Here is a 16,297-nt window from a genome sequence, read left to right as displayed (position 1 = left end):
GTGCCGCGAAATTTGAATTTCTGTCGGGGACGACGGAGTCTATAGCTAAGTATATATCTGCCAGGTAAGTATGTATGAAACTTTATTGTACAATAACAATATCATTTTTCCTGCAAGACTATGAGGAAGTTGGACAGTAGCTTATATCCACAGCATCCAGCCTTTGATTGTTTAGACCTGAAAAAGCCACCCCTCTATGGTATGAGACAGCTTTTAATAAGAATTGTCAGTAGATATAGAAAACCAGTAAGTGAAACCCAGTTTGTTGCCAGAGATAATTTATTTGTAGAATTATTTATAGGTATGTAAGCTGGCAACTGTAAAAGCCACTATGAAATACATCTTGATAAAAATTTTATGGTGAACATGAAGGCATGCCTTCCGCAGGAACAGCAATTCTGTAGAATTGTGAGCAGAACACTCCAAAAGATACATTGGTTGGTGTGTTAGGAGGAAAATAATCATAACAATATCCTTTATTTCTGCTCAGGGCCATATACATGTAATATACAAAATACAGACAGTAACATGCACAATCTAGATACATGGGACAAGATAAAAAAATGAATAATCGGCACTTATCCACAAAATTGCTGAGGTAGCATAAAAGATAGTAATCATAATACTGGTAATAACAGTAATAATATTGGTAAGAAAAAAAATGCATTGAGAGTTATAACAGTTAGTGCACAGATTATATAATTTAAATTTCAACTAGAGACCTTGGTTACAGTAATCAGGTCCAGAGGGGTAAATACGAAAATTGAATGTAAAAAAACTTTTAACTTGATAGTACTCACAGTAATAGTAATAATGAAAAAGTAATATATCAGCAATAGATATAATAATAATGACAGAATCTGCAGATGACATCTTGCCAATACAGCAATTAAGTCCTTTAGGGGACAAAGGCCTCATTTTCCCATCTCCACAATTTAGATCTTGCTTCACTAATTAGGATGCTTTGTATGAGCGAGTTGCTGCTGTTTCTCACTCGGGTTACCAGACTGGACATTGTTCGCCTTACAATGATTTTTAAATTGTCCAGGTGGTTTTCTATGAACATCTGTGTGGCAGAGTAGTAGTGGGGTGTGTTTGTGAGGCGTCTCAGAATGTCATTGTGCACAACAGTGATACGTCTCAAGGTCTCCCAGGTATAGTTTGTCCAGAGGGAGCACCCATAGATACTGTAGCAGTACGAGTAGAAAAGCAGCAGTTTCATGTCTTGGTGGCAGAAGGCAAACCTTGCAATCATGTTGCCAGTTGCACATAGTTTACGACGCCTCTGTTCAATGTCTGCCGTATCTTTTAGGTCGTCAGTGATAAAGTGACCTAAATACGGAAATTCATGCACAAATTCCAGCTGATGGTTTCTGAGGAAAATTTGTGGTTCTGCAATATGCTTAAGCGATCTTGGGAGCAGCAACATGCACTGGGTCTTAGGTTCTTTGTAAATTATATCAAATTCCTTTGCATATTGGCGATAAGTGTCGATGAGTCGTTGGAGACCTTGCACTGAAGGGGAAATCAGAACCATATCGTCGGCATAACAGAGGTTGTTTATAGTCGTTTCATTGACAGTGCAACCAGTTGGGAGTGAGTTCAGTTTGACATTCAAGGCATCTGTGTATGTATTAAACAAGAATGGAGAGAGAATGCCCCCTTGCTGAAGCCCGTTTGGGGAGCCGAATGTGTAGATAATAATTACCCCATTTGACACAGAATTGCTGTGTGGAGAACCAGCAATGTAAAATGCCAATTAGATATAGGGGTGTGCCTCTTTTCTGCAGCTTCAGGAAGAGCTTCAGGTAGTTTACTCTGTCAAATGCTTTTCTTACATCCACAAAACAAAAGGAAAACAGGAGAGGCTGATGATAGCTAGTAGTTCAGCAATTCTTTCATTATGTAGATGCAGGTGTCGGTTGAGTGGTTTGCTTTAAACCCGAACTGGTTCAGTGGTGTGTAGAAAGGGGGGGAAGTCTCACTAGAAGAACTGACTCTAGTATCTTCGATGCGATCGTTGTGATTGCAATCGGCCGGTAGTTGCCAGGGCCAGCTGTATCCTTTAGCTTGTTTTTGATTAATGGTATCAAGTTAACTAAGAGTATTGAGTCTGGAAGAAACTGGTGAATTATGCACGCATTGAATAGGGCAGCTAGCAAAATGTAAATTATCGGTTTGAATTTCAGCCTAGTCTAACCCCTTTATTTCTTTACACAAATGAATAATCTACTCCAGTATACTCCAGAAATCACCTTAGAACAACAGCACCACAAGACTTACAACCCAAAAAACTCCTACCAGACAGAGAGCTCTCCCATACCAACCACACACCACCAACACGTGCTTTCTACTCCCGTGTTATTGTTTACATCCTGCCGACGCCGACGCCATCTTGTCTATGACGTCACAGCCTATGACGTCACAACACAACTTAAATACATCAACAGACACCTTCTAGAATCTACCACATGCTGTCCATATATAGGACACCCACCATATTTCAACAATGCATAAAATACCCATAACAATTATACAATATATAATCAATCGGATGGTGTAATTTGAAAGGCTCTGCGGGAAGACCATCACAGCCAGGCGATTTATTATTAGGTAGGCTGTTTATGGCATCGCTGTTGTTACCTGGCGTAATACGGTCTGGAAAATAAAATTGAATGTTGTTAGTAAGGAGGTTATCTACATCCCTTCGGGAATCTTGATCATTTATGCAATTCAGGATAATGTTGAAGTGATCGCCCCACATACCATTTAATGTGCAGTGCTTAAGAGCAAGTTTGAACTGTGCTCTCGCCTGCCTCATTAGTAATGCAGTGTGTCCTTCCCTCGGGCTACCATATTGCCTCCACAATAAAAACATTTTTTGTGAGTATGTATACAGATCTTTAACCAAGTCATTCTATCCAGGTATATTATGAGAATTACCTAGACGAAATCTATGGGCAACCCGGCCCGAAGCAAGCATAGTGGAGATTATGTTCGAATAGAACTCATTCAGATCCCTCCTGTGGTGGTCATTTCTACAATTTGTGTTAGTACTAAGTAAGGCTTCTGCCGGTTGAACTATTGACCGCAACCCGGTTTCCGTGGTCGCCCTAAAGTGTCTGGTTTTCTGTTGGTTTTCTAAATCCCAGTTTACCGCTGGTGGGCGGTCAGTTAGAGGGCTCACGGTAGGGAGGTATGGGGTACTGAATGACACCTCTAATGGGATGTGATCGTAGCCCGTTGCAAGATTGTAGCGATATTGCAGGTCACAATAAAATCATGAAGTTGTGGAGATGCAATGCAGTGGTCCAGCCAGGAGGTTGTAATTACGTCCGCTCTATCATGTACATATGAATAGGAGGAAGGAGGGAGGAGCATTACATTGCTAACTTGGAGAGCATGATTTTGACAGAAGTGAGTAAATTCATTATAAAATTGTTTTGTGGGGTGAGAATTAAGGTCCCCGATTATACAGATATGATCAGCAGGACAATTGTGAATAATACTGTGTAACTCCCCTAGGATCATGCAGTAATGACCAAAATTATTGTTATTTTCCCATGGTATATAAACATTAATGATTAGGATTTTAGAGTTCCCTACTGTCACTTGAAGCCCCAGGAATCTGTCACTCCTGTAGGTCATCACCTTTATCATATTGTCTAACGATTTATGCCACAGGAAAGAAAGGCCCCCTTTCAGGCAACCAGCTATGATTTGATCTGTAACTAGCATCAATGAAGTTGAGAAGATTCTGAAGTCTTCATGTATTGAATCGCAGATGACAAGGTCATGTGGCCAGAGGAGCATTTCTTGCGATGCAATGATGCCTTTGAAGTTTTTGCAGAACATGTTTAGGAGAGGAATGTCGCTTGAGGCCAAAAATATTCCAAGAGATTATGTTTAATGTATCCATGGCTATACACAAAGATGGGAGATGAATGTGCTGATCATTTGGGTGGATGGGGGGTTAGCCAGGGGGAGTGGGCAGACACTCGCCATGGGCGGTTGATTGGCACTTGTGGTGGAAATATCCCTGGTTGGGGTTTTGGTAAGTTCCTGTGGGGGTGGTTGGTCCCTGATTAGGTTATATCTTGAAACTAATATATTAGGACAAAAATTCTCACCTTTAAGAACGTCGAGGTGTTGAAATAAGCAGGTAATCCTGTAAGCCACTTAGTGTTTACTTTTGTATGGGAGTTCGTGAGAGATGAGTGGGTCAGAGCCAGTGAGAAACTTTACTCTCCAATATGGCGTCTAGCGTCACCGATGAGTGCAGATTGTGAATTACTACGTGACATCTCTTCTCAGGTGTCGGGCGAGGTGGAACACAAATGTTGGGCTCCGGTCCAGCGGCCAAATGAGAGGTTCTTCTCTTCTTCCTGCTTGTTTGTATCTCCCAGCCACCAGACCCCTCATGATCACTTTCATCTGCAGCCACGATGGGAGGGGGAAGAAGTTGGGAGACCAACAGTCCCCTCAGAACAGTCTGTAGGTGATGAGGGCACTAAGGTGTTGCTGGGAGGCAAGGAAAAACTGGATGCTGCATTCAAAGGAGTCTGGTGGCTATCTGTGCGATTGTCTATGATTCCTGCACTTCTTTGATCGCATCCCAGATACGTGCAAGATTATTTGTTTCCACAATTTTAAGACTGCCTAGGGATTCCTGTAGTCCTTTAATCACATCGCAGATTTTTGAGAATTTATCATGTCTCTCCTCGATTTTTTCCGATTATTTCTGAGAGGGATTTTGCTGTATGGAAGGCATTTTCTGCCATGTGGTACACCGCAGGTAGGCTTAGCTCAGCAGGCCCCTTTGGAGGCAGATTGTAAGGGTCATCGGCGTAGATTTCCACCGAGCAGGTCCTTAGCCACTTAGTGAAATATGATATTTTCTTGTGAGAGGACAGGTTTTTTGTGGATCGCTCCTTGAGAATGTTCTCTGGTGTCAGATCTTTGCTTTTCGTATATGCAACGTTAATTTACTCATCGGAAAAGACATCACTGACAGATTGTATAGTTGTATAGTGGACTCGACATCGAGACGGTTCGATTGGTATTGTATAAAGTAAAGACAATTGTTCGCGAGTGCGGAACTTGTGTGTAGGGCACAGGCACCGGTAGGTGCCAGGGTCACTTGCGCAACGGTTGGAGGTTGGTCGGATGACATTTTTGTGTTAAAGGAAGGGTCAAGCACTAACACACACTGCATTCTTTTACCCATTTCCCAGGACCGATAGGCCTCAAGTAGCTGTATTTGAAAGATTTCTAAGGCACTGATTGGAGCAGAAAGAATAAACTTCTAAATATGTGAAATCAGCATCCGATAATTAATTGTAATTAGAAGTTTGATGACTTTCAGTGTCTGAAAATGAGCTGCATTTTAATAATAGGAAATTTTAACAAATCAGTTAAGTTTATTAACAGTCCTTCAGCAATTTATGATAAAAGAAAATAATGTAATTTTGACTTGGTAGTCATTCCAAGTTTCTGCATTGTACCAGTTATAAATTTTGAAGTGATCTGTAGATTTGCCAAGCTTTTTAAGGAAAGCTGAGGTCTTATACGTAAGTACTGTTAGCTGTTTAATAGCAGCTGTATCATGACAAGACTTCCCATTTTACTGCAGAAAGAATTTAAGATTTTGAACATGAAGTCACCTTCTTTAGGGCTTAAACTTTGGGGGAAATTGAAATTTTTGTCATTTCATGGGGTTCACACATTGGTTTTGTGAATGTGTTGCCGATATTTTTCATTTATGATGCTGAAGAAATGAGGTGTCTAGTGTGGGATATGTATTTTTATAGGTTTGAATTTCAGCATTACAGTAATTTTTGTATAATACAGGCAGTCCCTGGGTTATGTCAGTCCGGACTTGCAGCACCAATAACCCTGATTTTTCGGCACTGTAAGTGGATTTATGGCACCGTTAACTGCTTTACGGCGCTTAGTTATGATGCTTCCGGTTACAGCAAGTTTCAGCTTATGGTGAGCTGGTGGGGACGGAACCCTTACCATAAACTTGGGACTGCATGTAGATATACTGTGTATTCATGTACTTAAGAGTGTGTAAATTCAGGTCATATAAAGCTGTGGTTTTGTTATTAATTTTTTGCTTTCTTGCTGCCACCCTTTACAGTACTATACCCATTTGAATGCAGGTATTGCAAAGTAAGAGTTAGGTTTTAATTATTTATATGCATTTCTTAATTTATAAAGATATACATATTATTGTGTATGGATTGGAAGGTCAAGTAAGACTACCCACTGCATAATCCCAAATCCAGGTCTAAGTGCATTTTATTTTTTTATTTTTTTTTTATGGCTTTGCTTTTGTATGCCAGTTGTGTGGTATGATTGTTTTGTTAATAACCTTTTATACTCTGTACTTTGATTTATATTTCTATATTTTTCTTGACTATGAAGCTATGATTCAATTACATTATGTATATAACTTTTTTTTTTTTTTTTCTTTTTTTTAGTCCACCAATCCCAAGAAGGTACAAGTTGACAGAGGATAAGCAAGATGAAGTTGATGAAGCCTTAAATAGATTCAGTCCTGCAAAGAAACGGCCTCTCTCGCCCAACACTATAGACCAAGAAGAAGATAGTCCTAGAAGTAGCATTGCAAGAAGAAAACGAAAACGAGAATTGGACATTTTGATGGAAGATAAAAAGGTAGTAATTTTTGTGTTTATATAATTGTTCAACAATGAGAGGTAATAAATATGGTTATTTGATCCAGGCAGTAACCATTGTGTATATTTCTTATATTTGTCTTTCTAACCTTGATTAAATATTTCCATAAACTGAGTTATTTGAGAGTTCTTTCTTCAGGCAAAGAAGATGATAGAAGAAGTTGGGTCTGTAAAGGAAGGAAGCATAAATGGATCTCATTCAGCCAACAAAAGAAAGAGAGGCCGCCCACCTAAAGATCATCAGACTATTAAATCAGATGATCTTCGAGATATCAAGCAGAAAAGAGCTCAGCGGCTTCTGAAAGAAGCTTTAAATCAGGTAAGATAATTTTATTGCATTAGGTTGTTTTACGGAATAAGACTTGTGTATATATTATATATTTATGTTGTGCATATTGGCAACTTGTGAAGTAATGTTAAATTTGCAAATTTTGCTTGGCAATTGATGCAGTTTTTGCAGCTCTTATTTTCCAAGGTTTCTGTAGCTTTCTTTAAAAAAAGTTTACACCAGAAGTTTCATCTGATATATGAGCTTGGCTGCAGTCATCACTTCTCCATTCTACTCTTAAATTTTTCTCGGAAAAATTTTCTGTGATCTTACAAGCCGTTAAAACTTAAAAATACACCTTCACAAAAGTTGGTGATTTTATGTTAGTCTATAAATGCCACAGGAGCACTAAAGTTTCTGGTGTATCAATTCTAGCCCAGGTGATCAGTATTTTCCAAAATTGGGAAATGTGATTTAAGACACCTTAGACACTGTACCCTTCACCAGTTACCCCTGTTGATCTTGTCACTGTTCTACCATAATTTGTATTTCTTATCACTACTACTGGAGTTTGTGCGAGTTTTTGTTTTTGTGTACCCTATTGCTAGAACACAACAGATATCCATATTTCTTGTGAGTTCTTATTTATTTTTTATCTTATTTGGGCTGAGAACTTGATGTTGGAGCTGTTATATTTTTACAAGTTCCTTATCCCCTTACTATGTGAATAGTTTGTGAAATAGCCTTACTTCAATTAAATACAGATTATATGTTATCATTTGAGAATCTTTTGTCATTTTCAGTTTGTCAGCTCATCAAGTTTTAAAAACATTTTAGCTTATTTTACAAGGTATTTAATGTGAACAGACCTGGGGCCACCCCTGGCAAAATAGGTAATTTTGGTTTGTAAGTCTGATTTAAAGATAAAGTCATAGTAGCCTTTGGTAGTCTTATTTGAAGTACCATTGCCACTGTGGAGCAGCTGCTTGAAAGTTCTTCTCACTACTTCAAACAATTAAGTTGTCAACCTTACTACTGACTCCTTTCACTTATTTTACTGCCTTTCATTATATGCTTCAAAATATGTAGCTGAGCTATATACTCATTTATATTGGTTTGTCATTGATAACATTCACAATCCAACTTTACTTTCCATTTATGTATGCTTTGTACTTTTAGTGACATTCCCTTTCAATATTTTTTCGTGATCACTGAACCATTTATTAGCGTGTTGTTAAAGATTAATCAATTACCTCACTGGTGTGATCAGTATGGTCTTGACCTGCCACCTTGGTGGCCGCAAGTTTGATGCTCGGGCGTTCCACTGAGGGGCCAGAGATGTGTATTTCTGGTGATAAAAGTTCACTCTTGACGTGGTTCGGAAGTCACGTAAAGCCATTGGTCCCATTGCTGAATAACCACTGGTTCCATGCAACGTAAAAACACCATACATACAAACAAACAAAATTAAACATTAATCAGCATTAAATCATTTGGAAACAGCCCATTCCATGCTAAATTTATACTTCACTTTATTTGTTGCTCGTAATATTTTTATTAACGTAACTGACTTTACTTATTAAATTTTTTCTATTTCAATGAAATTTATTTTTCACAAACTTATGCTTGCTTCTGTTTTTCAGGGAAAAGGTGTTAGGCCTATTACCAAAGCAGGTCTTGGCTCATTTACTCCCAATTCCATCACGCCAGGTGACACAAGTGGTGATGAAACTTCCAGTCATGGAACACTCGATTCTTTTATACCTCCCCCATCAGACTTTGAAGGCCGTAACAACCCATTCCTTAATCTGGATTCTCTCAGTTACGGTATGCCTGTAGTAAGACCTCTCAAACGAAAATTGAATGAAAGTGACATTCGAATTGGTAAAAATGGTGAAGTGAAACGAAGACGTTTTCGTAAAAAGTCTGACAGAGCGAAATTCCTATTATTATTACAGAACGGTTCTCTAAATGTAAATGGTGTGAATGGAATAAGATTAAATGGGACAAACAGTATAAAAAATTGTGTAGACTATGCTCTCAGTGGAAGACTTAATTCTTGCTCCAAGATGGATGAGTGCAGCGATGGAGGTGAAGATTCAAGAGTAGGGGAAACTGGCTTTTCCTTTAGTGATCTTAAGTCAACTGTTAATAACTATTTTGGAGCAGCAAATCGAATTGCCAATGGTGAAAAGTTCCATGTCTTGGCAAAGAGAGTAACTGTTGAAGATAAAGTTCAATACCTCATAGAATGGGATAGTCCGAGTTCCTCATAGGCCAGGTACCAAATCGTCGTGTATTTCAACCAACTGAAGATCAGCAGCGTGTCAATTTTCCTCCGAAAGGATTTGTAACAAGTGGTGGAGTTAAGCATGGTAAGGTATGAACCGCATATCCATTTTAACAATGTGTTCAATATACACTGCCAGAATGAACGATATATGATGTATGTGAGGTTCATGATATGCACTGCCTCAACTTTAATTTATGTGATATGGTTGCTAAGGGGAGGTGGAACTAATTCTTTTTCAGATTTCAAGTTCCTTTCAGAAAAAAAAAACATGTTACAACACCTTCCAATTAAGTAACTAGAGACAGTGTTATGTGACGCGGTGGTATTCTAACCCAAAGCAACCACAGAACAAATTTTACTCTTGTTTAGTCATGTATATAAGTTGTGTTTGTTTTATGGTTATATTTATCTGGTAAAAAAGGAAAACCTGAACTTGTGTTCTAGTATGACTGAAAGTGTGCATTCTATCGTGAAATGAAGGCTTTTACCATCAGAAGTCATTTTTCAGTATCAAGAAGTTTGAATACCAATATTCAGACTGAAGGATGTAAGATTGAGTGGCCGGTGTATTGTTATTTTTAGAACTTGCTTCATCGTGAGACTGGCAAAGCTTACATTTGTGTAAGAAGCCTCTCGTCTGTGTGTATCACACAGACACAATTATGTATCTTGTTGCCAAAGACTGCCGACTGTTTATCAAAGTGAGCAGTAGGGATGAATCAAACAAAGCAATGTTATGTTTGTTGTTAATGACATTCCCATTTTGAATACATATTATCATGTTAAATATTGTATGAGTTCAAAATTATAGCCAAATGAATGAATGAATATGTGTCCTAAGTTTTGTTTGACAAATCCTACTGCTTTCTTAGAAACTATCACTGCCACTGTTCCATCATGCTCAACTTTTAAGGCGTTTCAAAGCATTGCAAAATAAGTAACATTCCAGGAATTGGAAATGTATCTTATAGAAATCTACATTTACCATTTACTGCCAATGACCATAGATGCTAGAGTACCTTATTTCTGTCCTTTTTGTATACATAATGACAGTACAAAATATTATCAATCATTCTTCCGCCGTATGTACAGACTGATATTGATAGAACAATATTGAGTTGTCTTGTGGCACTGAAGCATAGCTGGTGTATGTAGAAGAGTAGTTAAGAATGTGTATAACGTGTTATTTCTCGGTTTCAGATTAGAAAATTTGTTAGTTTCAAATCGGATTGTAAGAATACAGATATCTCTCTTGACGGTGCTTTAACATCTGCTTTTGTTAGCCAGTATTTGAAAAGCACTTGATATGGTAATCCATTTAATGGATTTTATCATTCTGGTGATTTTCTTTTTTATTTTCATTATCCTCCACCCAGCTTTGTTTGGAAAGGTATCATTTTTTTGCCATAGGTATGCTGTTATTTTCCTCTGATTTAAGTGGTCCGTCTTGTTATTTCCGTACCAGTAGAATGTTGAATTTTCAATTTGTTAATTGTTAATGGGAAATGATGCTCCACCTTGTAATCATTTTACTAATGCCTACTCCAAAATGGCTATCTTCCAATGTAATTCCTGGTTTTTTCTACTGTTGTTCATTATTTATGAAGTATACCACATTTTTTCTTTACTTTTCTTCTCTATAGTTTCACCCATGTATAAACCTTGAATTTTAATTTAAGGAAATCATTGAATAATTGTGAATCAAAAGGGTACCTTTTAAATGTATTCAGTGGATTAGAAGGTTCAGTATGTTGTTGCATGAAAAACAGCGAAACTGAGTCATACATTTTAAGTACTGCACTGAAACTTGTTGGGTGCTGACATATTTTGAGTGTTTACAAGTATATCAACATATAAGAAGTTGCTAAATTTTGTTATTGAAATTGTCTTTAATTACATCAGTATTGCCAAGATAGTTCAGGTATCACATTAATATGAAAAAGTTATCTAGCCAAATCTAGACACCTACAGTTTCTTTAAATATGCATATTCTTACTAAAGTACTTGATAATTCATGCTGTTACAAACCAAAAATGATTTTGCATAATTCTTAAAGAATTAAAATGTGAAAAAGAGGGGTTACTACGTGGCTATTATAGAGGCAATGTCGTTATGTACCATATCAAAGTAAATGATTTGCTTAGACCGTTTGGTCCTTATTGCCTGTTTTTAACTTTCGTCTTTCCCACCATGTTTGTTCTCATGTTTGTTTAATTAGTATGTCATTGCCTTCTTACAGATCCCTTTCTTCCGGAAACAGGGTTATGACGAACAAAGTCAAGAATGTGTTTAGGGAATCAGTGGAAGAACAAATTTTTAATCTTTAAATTGTTTTTGGCATTTGGTTTTTTGTTTCATGTTTATAGAACTGTGTCACTTGTTTTGTATATGATTCCTGACTTTGCTCTTTACTTAGTTCGTCCAGTAGTCTAGTCATTTGTTTACAAGTCAACACAGGCAATAGGCATGGAGTGTACCCACCAAAGTTGTCTTGTCCTCTTGGTGTAATTGGTAATTTTGTTTGTGCTGAATTTCAATTCAACAAAAGAAAAGTAACCTTCACAGTATTCATTTTTGTACCGAGGAATTTGTTTATTAATATTATTGTAGTTATTGTGCACTTGGTAGACTTAAGCAAACACTGCCATATTTTTTTTTATTTGTATTTTCTTCAATTTTATTATTACATTGAACACCATAGGCCAGGCCTGTGTGAGCTGAGAATTTTAGCTCGTCTGGTTTAACTACCTTATTCAGTATACTGTATTAATAATCAATGCATATGGTTTGAATGAAATGGTTGTTACTTAGCAGGTTGCTAACCACCCCTGCTTCCACTATTGAAGTGAGAACAATGAAAATAATAACCAGCACTACAGATATGAGGTATATGGTTGGTGTGGAAGGGAAGTGTTAGGAAAGTGGATAGTCTCCCAATTTCTTACCCTAGTCTGACAGGGAGGCTCAGGTATTTTACTGTTCACTATTAATTCATTGAAATTAATAAATTGAATTAGGTTTTTTATTTGGTACCTTGAAGTGGAGTACAGTACTATATTGAAGTGAATGAGAAATGGGTGAAAGGTTTACTCTTCCAGCTTGTGGTTATGCATCATTGATAGTACTGTATCCCCTAAGCAAATTGGTAGAAATCACAGTAGTAATTGTGATTATTATAATAAGTTTTTTTTTGGTTGCAATCTTGTACCTTTTTCTTCTTTTTCATGAAGTCTGTCTTGTTACACAGTTTGTTACTTCTGTTTCAGTTTGGGATGTATTATGTTGTGTTTGTGAAATTTGGAAGGCCAGTCTCTCCACCTGTATCAACATTTTACCAGTGAACATAAAATTTTTGTTTAAGCAACCAAAAGCTTTATATTTGTTGCATATTGGGTACTAAATGATGTTTAACCACATTTTATTTATTTCTTTATCATCCACTGAAAGATTGAAACTAGTTATCCAGTAAATTTATAGTTCCAACCTAGGTTTGGTGTAGTTTACTCCTTACTTTCTGTGGGATATGCAAGGAGCTTATAGCAAGCGAAAAGTTGATATTCTGTAACTTTTACATGTGAATATCTGTTGTACACTTCGTCAATGTTATTTAACATAAATGTTCATTATGATCTTATGGTGCTCTACCTGGAGTTCCGTGAGCTACAGTTTACTAGACTGGCTCACACCAGAGTGGGTGAATGTGTGCATGTGTATAATCTTGTATTGAATCCAAGTAATTTGGTATTTACATTCTTTTAGGAATTGGAAATTTTTCAGTTAATTGAAAAGAAATTTTGCATGGAGAGTAATTCTAATAGTGGCTTAGTAGAATTTAAATTAGGGACAAAAATTTATTTTACTGTGGTTTTCCCAGGATAACATCACAAGGGCTTGCCCTTAGATTACCTCAATAACACATTCCTCTTTCAAAGAGATGCTGCCTTCTACTCACCACCCATTGTAGTTTTTACCTCGATAATTGATGACTCGTCTGTGTGGAAATTGTTGTTTTTCACACTTGAGGCTGAGTTTCCTTATTACATTTGTGATGACAAGATGGTTAGAAATGCAGTACACAAGTATTTTTACTACTCCTAGTAGGGTTTCCCCCTATCGTACAAATTACCTCCCTTACAGATTGGGAAATTTTTGTCTTTTAGATCTGTTATAAGGAAAATGTTAAAACTCAGAAGGGAAAAATATTTGTTCCAGTTCAGAAAATTGTTGTTTTTGAAATTATTTTTATGCCTGCTGGAAGCTATAGATTCAAGATTGGGTTCCATGTAGTAGATTATAAATAAAAGTGATTTTCTCAGTGTAGTTTTAATTGCCAAATTTTTCTTATAAGAGAACCTTTTCTATAGATCCATTTCTGCTGAAAGGTGCCTTGCACTTTTTTTTTTTTTTGGTCAGTATTGTTTTGAACAGTTCGCATGTTGGGCATCTCATAACGCCCTTGTGGCCATTACTTGTTGCTTTGCTATAGACTTTGTAAGTTCCTGTGGTTGCTCACTTCCTGCAACATGTTTTCTCTATGTTCTTGGTTCCTTAATCTTAAGTTGTTAAGGGACTGAATAAATGTGGCAGTGCTAAACATTCTCATGTACAGTATTACAATTAAAATGCTACAGACAAATTTTCCACTGTATTGACACCAAAAAGCCTGGAATTATGTAGACTATTATTATGTAAATCAATTTGGCTCTTTGAATCTCAAAGTCCGGAACTTGAGAGTACACTATATTGATTAAATTGCCCTTATTTTTTCATGTTTTCCTTGTCTAGGGTTGATATACAACAAAATTTATAAGCAAATTTTGATCAAAAGGAGGATTCAAAAGTAACGTGCAGTTGCAACAGGACGGACTATGTATGATAGCAACGGAACTTTTCTTCATTGAAGCATAGTTAATTTAATGAACGATTAAAGTTAAGAAATTAAGACTAAAGAAATCGTTACCTTTGTTACATCCATTCGTGGAGAAGGGAGTAATGTACATATAAAAATATTATGAGTAATTAAGATTACCATTTTTTATATACAGGCAAGTTTATGGCTTGACTGTAATTCTTGGTCATTTGATATTTTTTGGTCTGGTTCTAACAAAAAATCAAATTATTGTGGAACTAAATAAGTACACCTGATATTGGTGGATATATATGGGTTTGTTTATAATCTTTGAAGTGGTTCCATTTCACAGGTGTATTTTAAACTTGAATGAAGTCATCTGTCAAAGTTTGAGGTATAGCAAAATGTTGAGTGTGGTGCTTTATTATAGAACATACTCTCTTCCTTTAATGAGTTAAGATTTCGTTGCACCCATAGTGGTTTACCTGTCGAGTTTCCTCTCAGTTATTTGATGTCTTGCACATGGAAAATTTAATTATATGCACATTCATCATTACTGTCCAACAATTCCAGCTCCCTCTCTTTACTGGATGGCCAAAAGTGCCATCTAGATTTTTTAAATCAATCAATCATGCCTAATTTTGATGAAAGTTGTGTAAGAACCCTTAAAATATCTGATATTTTACTCTTTATTTCCATAAGTTTACCCGTCATGGGGTTGGTGCCGTCAGTGCACCATATATCACTAGTAAGCTTGTTTGCTGCATTATTATGGCCCCCAGTTTAATTCAGTTTTAAGCCATTTACTTTACCTCCATTCCTGCTGCCTTTCTTAAGTGCTGTCCACCCTATAACTACTTGATTACTAATTAGTGTAGCTGTGGGGGTTTTCTTCCAGTTCCGCCTTTAGATCTGTGCATACTGTGCCTCATTTTATTTGTGAACCTCTTTATCTTGCAGTTCAACCACCCCAGCACACTTTTTGCTGTCTTGAGCACTGAATGGCAGTGCTTTTTTTTTTTTTTTTTTTTTTACTAATTGCAGGCCATGAAAGTATAATCTTAATTCTCAGAATTAGCGAAATTATAAAAAAGTACTTTTGACTTTGACTAAATATTTATTTTTGCACTTGACCTTACGGTGTCTGATAGCTAGGGATTGGGAACCGTCTTGTAAGGGGTAGGATCGGATAGTTCTACTTGCCAAATTGCCAATAGTACCTGTCTGGACCCCTACTTCCCACATAAAGGGAAAAGGTCCCTTGTTACTTAGTATTTCATTGGTGGCCTATAAAACCCCAAGGGGTGTTTTGAATTATACAGTTATGATATCAGAAGCCAAAGCCACTTGTTAGAGTATTAATCTAAATTATTTAGGCTAAACCATTAAAGGTACTAGTATCCTGTAAGCAGGAATTTTATTAGTACTAAAATATTTCAGGGGATTTGCAGCATACCTTCAACCCTAGCCGCTGGAACTTTTGTTCCTTTTACTGGGTACCTCCTTTCATATTTTCTTTCCATCTTAATTTCCAACCTCTCCTAACAGTTGACTGTGCAACTGCAAGGTTTTCCTCGTGTTCACCTTTTAAACCTTTTACTGTCAATTTCCGTTTCAGCGCATAAAGACTGTATAGGTCCCAGTGTTTGGCCTTTTCTCTCAATTCTATATTCAATTTAAATCTATAGCTACCCGAATCTAATCTAAGAAAGTATGGTTGCGACTCTGTACTAACCAGATGGCCTGGACAAGGAACCTTAATGGCTTAACGACATGTCACAGGGCTATCTCCCAGCATTTCATATAATACGCGTGATACTACATAGTAATACAATGTTACCCCTATAGGGGGTTAGAACCATCGGTGACAATGTGGAACTTTGTAGGGATTATTTCCGCACGGGGATAGTGCTGATATATAAAAATTTATATAATATGGAACGGCATAAAACTCAGAAAAATAGAAATATTGAGGACAGAGTATACACAAAATGACGAAGTAACTTTTGGTAAAGAAAGGCGTGAGGTTGAAGATCTTAAATATTTAGGAACAATGATATCTAAAAGAGGGCCCCAAGTTGGGATTTAGTGAGAACTAAAAAACAATCCAGCAAATGGCCAGATGAATCAAGTAAATGAAAACTATTACTTTACGAATACGAATGTTGGTATCACAATGAAGCTAT

The 16,297-nt window shown here is 36.9% G+C and overlaps 1 protein-coding gene across 8 annotated transcripts in view; it reads left to right on the top strand.

Moving 5' to 3' along the window:
* The window catches only part of LOC135201746 (PHD finger protein 19-like), a 593,548-nt gene extending 579,971 nt beyond the window's left edge, over positions 1-13,577 (top strand). For all 8 annotated transcript variants that reach the window (XM_064230959.1, XM_064230958.1, XM_064230965.1 and 5 more), the window contains 3 exons: positions 6,486-6,681; positions 6,841-7,020; positions 8,613-13,577. In XM_064230959.1, coding sequence (XP_064087029.1) covers positions 6,486-6,681; positions 6,841-7,020; positions 8,613-9,245 — 1,009 coding nt within the window. In that variant the 3' untranslated portion in view covers positions 9,246-13,577. The remainder of the gene's footprint in view (positions 1-6,485; positions 6,682-6,840; positions 7,021-8,612) is intronic.
* The last annotated feature ends 2,720 nt before the right edge of the window (positions 13,578-16,297 follow it).

This window comes from Macrobrachium nipponense, chromosome 28 (assembly GCF_015104395.2).
Source record: "Macrobrachium nipponense isolate FS-2020 chromosome 28, ASM1510439v2, whole genome shotgun sequence".
NCBI classification, from domain to species: domain Eukaryota; kingdom Metazoa; phylum Arthropoda; class Malacostraca; order Decapoda; family Palaemonidae; genus Macrobrachium; species Macrobrachium nipponense.
This window is presented reverse-complemented; position numbering and strand designations above follow the sequence as displayed.